At 35.3% G+C, this 10,541-nt stretch overlaps 1 protein-coding gene across 1 annotated transcript; it reads right to left on the bottom strand.

The window, feature by feature from the left end:
* Positions 1 to 241: 241 nt before the first annotated feature.
* On the bottom strand, positions 242 to 4,116 carry LOC131028061 (receptor-like protein kinase 7). Its single transcript, XM_057958255.2, has 2 exons — positions 1,078 to 4,116; positions 242 to 951 (listed from the first exon to the last, which is right to left on the bottom strand). The coding sequence occupies exons 1-2, from the start codon at positions 3,695 to 3,697 to the stop codon at positions 605 to 607; spliced, it is 2,967 nt and encodes a 988-aa protein (XP_057814238.2). The 5' UTR covers positions 3,698 to 4,116; the 3' UTR covers positions 242 to 604.
* Between the last annotated feature and the right edge of the window lie 6,425 nt (positions 4,117 to 10,541).

The following is a 10,541-nucleotide window of genomic DNA, read 5'->3' as shown; positions in this document are numbered from 1 at the left end:
ATTTAATGAATGTTAAACTAGACCATTCATTCTAATAAAATAAATCGTTATAAATCCTTACTATATCAAAAGACAAAAAAATCATTTAAAACATAAATCATTACATAATCATTATTATTGTGACCATCTTCATCAAAAGCTTTTTTCCTTAATTGGATTAAGATAAAATAAAATCAGATTACTCTGCCTTCAGCAGGTGTTGCTCTCACCATTTAGTGGTTGTTTCTGGACATGGCCGATATGACTCAAAGTGATCTGCTGTACTTTTAAAAAAAAAATTCTCTTACATAACAAAGACGCCGTCTATAGGGCCCATAGAATGCAGAGTCTCATAATCTATTTATAATTCTAAATTTATAAATATACTATAAGACCTGTGCATTCTATTGACCTCATAATCAGAACCCATAACAGCAACTGCAATACAGCAGTTACAACAGCAGCAAAACATATAAAGAAAAGAAATCTCCTTCAGAAATGGAGAAAATTTGAAAAGATACGCTGAAAATAAGTTAAAACAATCTTGGAACACTGAACAGTAAGGCAAATGGTCAGCCACTCTGAAGTAAAATAGGGATGGCTGAAATCAGGGGATAAACAATATTTAGAATTTACCAATATCCACAATTACTTTGGTCTGGAATGGGACTTCAGACAACATTTGCACTACTTGTCGCATACAAGGCCGCAGGGCAGGGAGATTGGTGGTGCACAACACTGCAATTTTAAGCACCTTCATCATGTCCTCCTGACAAGAATCAGAGATTCTCGCATCAAGCGTTTCCAAGGCACCTTTTCTGGTAGCAATTTGGCGAGAAACCCAATGAACAATTCCCTTATTTACTCCATATTCAGCTTCCATGGGGCGTTTTCCTGTCACAAGCTCCATCAGCACCACACCAAAGCTGTACACATCGCTCTTCTCGCTCACCTTATATGTGTATGCATATTCTGCACAAAATCACACACATTAGTTTCATTCAATTTAACAAAAATTACATGCAATTGATCCAGATTATTCATACTATTTATTCCATTACAAGTCATCCCTCAAAAACAAAAAAAGCATTAAAATACCTGGAGCAATGTAGCCATGGGTGCCTGCTATGATGGCTGTAGAGTCTACCCCTCCACAGATTCGAAGACATTTAGCAACGCCAAAATCAGCTAAACATGGCTCCAAGTCTTCATCCAACAATATATTACTGGATTTGATGTCTCTGTGAAGAATGGCAGGAACACAGTCATGATGTAGATAGGTTAGTCCCTGAGCTGTTCCCAGTGCTATTTTATACCGTGCCTGCCAATCTAAAATTGAATCCGTATGAGCCTCGTACAATCTGCTCCACAAACTGCCGTTTCTCATGTATTCGTATACAAGCAGATCTGAGCCTCTGTTTGATAAGCAGCAATACAGCTTCACTATGTTCTTATGTCTGATGGAGCCTAGGGTTTCAACCTCCATCTCGAATTGGCGGTTTCTGGGTGGGGGTGCTGCTTCTATCATGTGATTCAGTTGGGTGTTGTTGTTGTTGATCCAGAGCTGCTTTACTGCAATGATTTCCCCAGTGCTTAGTTCTCCTCTGTACACTTTCCCTGATCCACCGCTGCCTATGAGGTTCTCCTGTTTTAAGCAAGGAAGAATGTCTTCAACAGTGAATGTATGCCTGTGAAAGGACTTGAGATCCCAAGATGGGGATTCCTCATGGGTTTTTTGATTTCTTTTGTTCAAAGCCCAGCCTATCAGGAGAACGACCACTGCAGCTGCAGATATAAAACCTGCAAGGAGGATTCTGGTATGGTGTTTGCTTCTAGAAGAAGAAGAAGCACAAAGCCTCAGGTACCTTGATGTGCCTTGAATTTGACAAAGTCCATTGTTCCCAGAAAAGCTATTGTTGTTTGCCAGGTTCATCAGCTGAATTGGAACCGGCCCTGTCAACCGATTGTTGGAGAAATCTAGTAAGCTGAGCTGCAATGCAGAAAGGGTATTTGGAATCGGGCCGCTGAGTTGATTATTCGATAGATTCAGAGAATTGAGAACTTGAATGGATCCCAATGATGCCGGAATACGGCCATTCAGCTTATTTTCTGCGAGGTCAATTTGAGAAAGATTCTTGCATAACCCTAATGAAATTGGTATTGGACCCGAAAGCATATTTTTCTGCAAAAGCAGGCTACTGAGCAGGCTCAAGTTTCCAATTTCGTTAGGTAGATATCCTGAGAACTGATTATTGCTTGCATCAAATTTAGCCAAGAGCAATGCCTGTCCGATTTCTGAGGGTATGCTTCCTGAGAAATTGTTGTTTTGGATATTGAAAACAGAGAGATTCTTTGCTTTTTTTATTTCTCTGTCCATTTCACCCTTAAAGTTATTGTAACTTAGATCAATTATGTAAGCATGAGGCAATCCCCAGATACCTGAGGGAACCCTACCACTGAGATTGTTATTGCTAACCCGAAAGCGAACAAGGCTCAGACAGTCACCATATGATTTCGGTATCTCTCCTGTAAAAGAGTTCTGGAGAGCAAGAAAGAAGACTAATTTTCCTCTTTTGCATACATCAGGGGGTAGCGAACCAGTCAGACCATTGTCTGATACATCCAACGTCATAAAATCAGACATGGTCCCGAGCTTCGGGGGCAGAGGCCCTGTCAGATTGTTAGTGTACAGAGCTAAATCCATTAGAAATTGAAATTCCCCAAACTCAATGGGTATTGATCCAGAAATATGGTTGTTTAAGAGATGAAGTGAAGCCAAGTTTTTCAAGGTTGCAAGCTCAGAAAGGGTTCCACTAAGAAAATTATTAGAGGCATCAAAATTCTTCAGAGAGGTAAGGTTCCCAAACCCTGAAGGAATCTCTCCTACAAACTTATTGTTGTACAGTTCTAGTTGAGTCAACTTTGCTAGCCTTGTGATTTCTTTTGGTATAGTTCCTGTTAAAGAGTTCCAAGAAAGCTCCAGAACTACCAGCTCTGTAAGATTACCTATAGAGGGAGAAATTGTTCCAGTCATGCTACAGTTGGACAAACTCATTATTTTTAGGCTTTTTAAACTGTATATCTCATTGGGTACGAGGCCTAACTCTAGAGGATTGTCATTCAAGTTTAATGCATACAAACTAGACAGGTTTGTGATGGAAAGTGGAAATATACCAGAAAAACTGTTCTCCGACAAGTCCAGAACCTGCAACGGGCTCAGTGCAGAGAAATCAGGCAAAAACCCCACCAATGCATTGGTTGTGAGGTTCAGTATTTCCAACTGACTGCAGTTACTCCAAAGCACATTTGCAATGCTCCCATGGAGAAAATTGTGACTCAGCTGAATAGTTTGTAAGGTACCGAGGCGACAGAGGTCAGAAGGAAAAGAACCCATTAATCCTGTGTTGTCCAGAGTGATAGCTTTAACCAAACCAGCATCATTGCAGCTAATACCATTCCATTGGCAAGGAGAAGCAGAAGTAGAAGCATTCGTGGTAAAATTTTCCCAATTATACAAGGCATTTCTTGGATCTTGCAGACTCCTTTTGATATCCAACAGGATTGAAATTTGGTCAACTTGGGCATAAGTTCCTAAAATGGAACTCAAAAACACATTTACAAACAAGAGATATCTGATTGTAATGCAGAAGTTGCCATTAGAAGAATCTTTTGCTCCAGCGAAGAAAGCAGAGGAGACAGTCCTGGAGAAAGGACCCATTCTATTGGTATCTGCCCTGGAACAGACACAAACAGAGCTATTGCTAGATTGGGTAGCAATGAAAGACCTTGCCCATGATTCTTAGCAAATATGGCTATGTCATGATCGAAGCAGTGATCCCAATATCGAATTATTTTTTCTTTACGTAACCCGGGTTGGAATTTCAGCTCACTGGGCTTCAAATGTAGACTTCTGAATAGAAAATTAGATTGTGGGCTACTGCCATATTTGACTGGCAATCGAATGGGTAGTTGATCAGAAGACGGTTCTAATCCCATTGCCTCAAATTGCAAGAACATAAACAGAGAATGAAAATAAAAATGAATTCTGGACACTTCTTTCTTTCCTTCTCTCTTTAATCCTGGGGATATTCAATGTACTTGCTTAAGTTCTGCATTAATCACCATAATCATTAACACACATTTTTCACGTTTTTTCCACCCAGAACAACTTTGTTTGCTGATTACATGATTTTGATCTGGCCTACGGAGGATGAAAGGACGAGATCTCAACGGGCTATTTTGTCATATGGAGAAAAATAAGCCAAAAATTTATGTACTTTATAACGAGTTTACCATTTCTCTAAATCATAACTTTGTTCCATCACGTGGATTTTGGTCAAAATTCCTTGACAGTGACAGAATTTACCATTACGAATTAGCTTGAAAAGTACAAAAGAGGAGTCAGAAGTTGCAGTTCAGAAGTACTAGTTTAGACGTTGCAGTCAGAGAAATATCTGTTTAGTCTAATGTATAAGTCAAAGATAAATTTACTTAATTAAAAAATAAATAGAAGCGAAGAGAAGATTTTTAAAAATAGATAGAAGCGCAGAGAAGATTTTTAACGTGAACAAAGTTAAATATAATTTATGGGACAACATGTCTTATTTAATCTTTTGAATTGTTTAATTTAATTTGATTATAATTTTTAATTTTTAATTTATCTTTTTGTATTGAAGAAGATTTGATTCAGCAGCATCTAGATGTCTACGATATGGATTTTGGCATTAAACTAAGTGTCTTTTGACTTGATTATGATTTTTTTTTTTCAGCTTTTTATTTTAAACAAATTTTGTAAGGAAGATGTTGCTAAAGTATTAATTTAGTTCATTCAATTGTCACGTAAGCTTCACACTCCATTTTTTTTGTTTTTAAATTCAATTATTCTAGTGATGCAAATGACACAAACTCTTTTCTATAATTTTGGACTCTTTTCATCATTTTTTATACCAAAGATGATGTGAATTTGTCCTTACTTGAGCTATACTAATCTTTGATCTCGAAAGGATATTTAGATATAGACGTCTTTTGTTGATGATTATACATGGGGTTAATTTTTTTTAATTAGTATTTCCTTTTACTCCCTAGCACCTTTTCCCACATAAACTTGTATGATTCATTCATAATGAGAAAAAAATATTTATTTATTTATGTCATTGTTCATCCACTTGATGTTTTTCTTCATCTAGGAATTCTTTCTCTCATTCAAGACTACTTTGATATTATATTTAGCCATCTATTTATTTCCATTTGTTCCCTTTTTATAGATATCTTAGGAGGCACATCATAGTAATAGATTCAATGGAAAAGGTAATATTTTTTGCTAGAAGATGTCACATTTCCCACCATTCACCTCCATGTTCGACGTGTTTTACATGAGGGAAAATTAATTAAAAATAAAAAAGAATAAGGAGTTGTAAGAGCTACCAACCTAGTCTAAGGACAAATGAAGCCCTTTTTAAAGACTAGATCCCTCTAACACACAATAGTAGACAACACATTAATTTGTTGATGGAAAGGGTGTCATGTCATTAATAAGGCATGAGAACCATGTGAAAAGAAAGGACGTTCCTCCCCATTTCTTTTTAGTCTTCATATTAGACTTAAAGAAAGAATGGTGCATAGTTGTGGATGTCCATCAAAGCATATAGGATAGTGGAATTCACCCTCAATGAATAGAGAAACAAACTGGCCTTGTTGTAGTAAGTTGTCTTGACACAACCAAGTGGAGGTTCTTCCTAATAATGATTATTACCATGGTAGCAATATTATAGTTGTGTGGTTACGCATGATCGCGATATTTAAAATAAATTTAGAGAATGGGGTAAGTGCACAAAGATGGTGGTCAAAAAGGGGGGTATAAGTGGACACTTTTTATTTGAAATGAGGTGAACTTGAACTTGGAGGCAAAATTTGAAAGTCATCCACTCAAGATATGAAGATAATCAAAGAACAAATATTGTAGTACTTTGAATCTAGTTTCCAAACTACTAAACTTTTTCAAAATTGGATAAGTGTAAGGGGGTCAAATCCTCCGCGCATGAAAAAGAGACCCTGATTTTTTTTAAAAAACATAACATAATGTCTGACGTGCGCATCAAAAAAGTCATAGTTAGATTTAGTATTTTGACAAATCCTTTGGTAGAAAGATAGTTAAGAGTGAGCACTAGAAGATGTGTATTTTTTTGTTGAGTATTTTTTTTTAATGATTTTTCCAATCGAGCACATCCTGAAAAATTAGGTACCTGTTCGTGCGTGAAGCATAACTTGCACTAAAAAAATAAAAAATACAATTTTTTTTTTAAATTGTAAAGAATCAAGTGCACTACAATAATATATAAAGTTTTTTAAATTTGGATAAGTAGATCAAAAGTTATTAAAAAAATGGTACACGTATGTCTGTGAGAACTATGGTGACACTGGTAAAAGAAATTCAATAATAATATGTTCATGCTGTTCAAATTTTAAAAAAATTATATGGTTAGAAAGCTTAGAAGATGGGTGAAAATATGGTGGCAATTTTAGAAATACCCACTTGATGAAGTGTAAACTTGATGATGACAAAGTCGAGAAACCAAGTTGATAAAATAAAACACATCAAAAAGGAGGGAAATGGAGGGAAATCAAACTTCCAACCCATAGCTTTGTCATCCAGGCCTATTTCCAAGCCTAAACAGTCAAAAGCGCGTACGGGGTACCTATGGTATAAGAAGCGCGTATGGGGTACCTATGGTGTAAGAAGTGTGTACACTCTATCTTTACTATAAACAACGTGTACGCGCTACTTTTGTTTAAAATTTGGGAGTGTGTATAATACGATATTGTATATATAATATGTGTATATACATATAATATATAATTTATATATAATATATAAATATATAATATATAATATATAATATATATGTATATAATATATAATATATAATATATAATATATATATATATATATATAATATATGTATATAATAATATATTAAGTATATATAAACACACATATGTGTGTATGTATGTGTATTGTCTCCCTCTCTCCCCCTCTCAAGCGCGTACATGGTGCCCCCCCCCTCTCTCTCTCTCTCTCTCTCTCTCTCTCTCTCTCTCTCCCTTCCTCCATACCCATCCTTCTCTCTTATTCTCTCCCTCCCTCCCTCTCCCCCTCTCCCTCTCCCCTATCTCCTCCTCTCCCTCTCCCTCCCTCACCCTCTCTCCCCTTCTCCCTTCCTCCATACCACATCCCTCTCTCTCTTCTTCTCTCCCTCCCTCCCTCTCTTTCTCTCTCTCCCTCCCTTCCTCTCCATCTCTCCCTCTCCCTCTCTCCCTCCCTCCCTTTTCCTTCACATTTTCTTTACTACAAATAGCACGTACAACGTACTGAGCCTATTAGTTCGCTGCCCTGCCATAACACTTTTAAGGTGTAGGAGTGCATACATGCTAATTATGAGTTCTAAGCATGTACAAGGTAAAAAAAAATACCGTTGGGCTTGCCAACATTTTAGGGACTAATAGTGCGCACATGATTATTAATATACTGCATATGCAGTACTTAGACATTGTTTTATTTGCCCAATAGCCTCAACGACCTCAAAAGAAGTTTTTGAGGATGTTGAAGGCCCCACTGCAATTGTGCCTGCACTTCTATCACTATTTTATATATAGAAGTAAGTAAATTTTTTGTTTTTGCATGATTTCAAATGATTGAATTATTGTTCTTATTAGTTTTGTCAATACTATTATGAGTTTTGAATAGTTTTGACTCAAAAAATAATGATAAGATGCATATTTATGGTTATTTGTTTGTTTATGAACTTTTTTTTTACATATATATGTAATATGATTCTATGTAGGACAACCGATATCAACCATGGGAAAGAACAAGCGAGGAACGATGGAACAACGAGAGGCTGAAAAGGAAAGACAAAGGCATCATATGAAGAAATTATGTGACATAAGAACAATGGGAGAAGAAGGTATGTCATCCTCAACATCTCAATTCGATTTACCAAATGAACATAATGCACCTAATGCAATTGAAGAAGAGACATTTGATTTACCGTATGAACCTAATGTAATTGAAGGAGATACCACATTGAATAATCAATTAAATGATGAACATACACCTTCTCTATTTGATGAGTTGAATATACACAATGCACCAATGTTAACACCTCCTAAAATCATTCATAGGAAACCGAAGTATCTAATTGACATTGATGAGAATATATTGAAGCCAATGCCCGATAAAATGAATGAACGGACTTGTAGGAGAATGGTTAAAATAATATGACAAAAATATTTTGAAAACTTAAATCAAATCGCAAGAAGTCAATTAATTGTTCAAATGATTAAAATTTTGAATTTTAGAGAGACAATGAAAATTCTAGGCCTAAGATCATCTGAAAGTAACAACGAAAGAACTATTGTGAGAAATCTATTTGATGCATATCAAGCTATTGGTTCAAAATCACATACTAAAGATTCTAATGCTACTCGACGTGTCATTACATCAATAATAATGAGCAAGAAAATAAAAAAAGATCATTTGATAACCAAAACAAGTAAGTCATTAAACTTTAGTAGAACAACATTAAGTAAAACATTACAGAGGTGAAAAAAAATAGAGGAACCTAACAATAATTCTCTTTGGGCATTCTCGGGTAGACTACCATGCAAAGACAAGGTTGTTGTTGATGCACTAAGAACATTAATTGAAATTTTTTGGCAACACAATACAAGAGTTTCATCCAACCAAAGAGATGTTGTTAGAAGGCGAATCGGGTTTACAAATCGTGAGCCACATGCCAAACACTATTTGGATATGACTCAAAATTTTTTTTATGAAAGATTCCTTGAAAAGTTTCCTCAAATAAGAATATCTCAAAGAATTTTTGAAATGGCAAAACCTTTTTATATTAAGATTAATCATGTACGCACCACGTGTTAATGTAGGATGCATATTGAATTCTCCACGCACTATGATATTTTTTGTCATATTTGTTCTACTTTGCACATTAATGATGTTTTGTAGGAATGCAATATACAAGCACCTCCTAAGTTGGTAAGAGAATTTATTTCAAGTGTGCTATGTAATAGACATGATGGTTGCATTTATTATAAGATGTCTTGTTTGGAAGGTTCTTGAGCTATATGTGGTGGTTTGCAACATTTACCAAGATGTGTACATTTGGAGAGCACACATGAAATTATTAGGAAACTAGTTTCTTTTGGAAAATACAAGATAGTCACATATGGAGTTAAAGATGGAAAAGATTTGAAGAGATGTGAGCTAGTGAAAAATGATATATGTGTAGCTGAATTTATGAAAATGTTTCAAGAGAAACAAGTTTATGAGTACATAATTGTGATATGGTGTAACTTTATGACGGGTCTAGATAATCTAGGTACATCAACGGTTTGTAGATATTTTTGATTGATCACTGAATCTAACATTGAAAACTATCTAGATTGTTGTACAATTGTAGGATCGAGTGACATGCACTCATTTATGAGTTCAAATGCAAGTTCACTAGTAATTTATACGAGATAGATGGTATGTTTTTTCTCTTCATGCATGTATTATTTGTGGGAAGAATGTGAATCACAAAAGTGGGTTGACAAATGGTCTTATAGACCGTTGGTTCCCATTGATACATATCAAATTCTTAAAGCACTACAATTAAGCCAAATGGAGACATTAGTGGATTTTGACCATATATCCGACCTAGTAGATTCAGGTGATTTTTTGAGTTAATTTTTTTGCAACTATTCTTTTTGGTTCATTTTGTTTTACATCACACTTTATTTTTGGTATTAATTATCACTTTATAAAATGCAGGCCATGTGTATGTAGTTGTTGCAGAAGAGAACAATGAAGAAGGAATGTATTACTATTTGTGTCATTGTGTTGAGCCTAAAATAAAATTGACAACCTTAATCATTGATGGAGAGGGTATTGAGTACCAAATAGGGCCTGTTGTCGTGACAGGAACATGTCTTAGGAGATACCCTATCAAGAATTCCAATGTTTGGTTGTTCAAGGACTTTGAAACACACATACATATTCTTCATTTCTCTAACCTTGTTGTTGCCACGAATCTTCATTTGATGAAGTATCGTGGTAGACCTAATAACAAGATTTTATGGAAAGTTCATGAATCTGACCACGAGGCAATACTTTACACAATACGGGTTAGAGCCGATCCTGAAGGCTCACTTGATTGATTCTACAATTCAGAGTAGAATGATTTTGAGAATTTTGTATATATCATCGACGAATTGTTCTATATTAATTTTTTGTATATATAAATTCCCATAAGCTGATTTGTAGAAGTTTAGGAGCATAATTTTGTATATTTAAATGACAATAAGCTGATTTGTACATATTTAGATGCCAAATTTTGTATATTAAAATGGCGATGAGCTGAATCGCACATATTGTAATGCCAAATTTTGAATAAAAGCCCATGAGATGATTTGTAAGAATTTTTTTTGTATATTCAAATAGCCAAGAGCTGATTTGACCATATTTAGAGGAAATTTTTTGAATAATATGTGACAATGTTTTGTGA

Source organism: Cryptomeria japonica, chromosome 1 (genome assembly GCF_030272615.1).
Source record: "Cryptomeria japonica chromosome 1, Sugi_1.0, whole genome shotgun sequence".
Taxonomy (NCBI): Eukaryota; Viridiplantae; Streptophyta; class Pinopsida; order Cupressales; family Cupressaceae; genus Cryptomeria; species Cryptomeria japonica.
This window is presented reverse-complemented; position numbering and strand designations above follow the sequence as displayed.

Excerpts from the sequence above, each read along its gene's own strand:
- LOC131028061 (XM_057958255.2), bottom strand. The coding sequence starts at position 3,697 with ATGGGTCCTTTCTCCAGGACTGTCTCCTCTGCTTTCTTCGCTGGAGCA. Across the intron at positions 952-1,077 it reads CCATGGCTACATTGCTCCAG|AATATGCATACACATATAAG; the intron begins GTATTTTAATGC and ends GATTTTGTGCAG.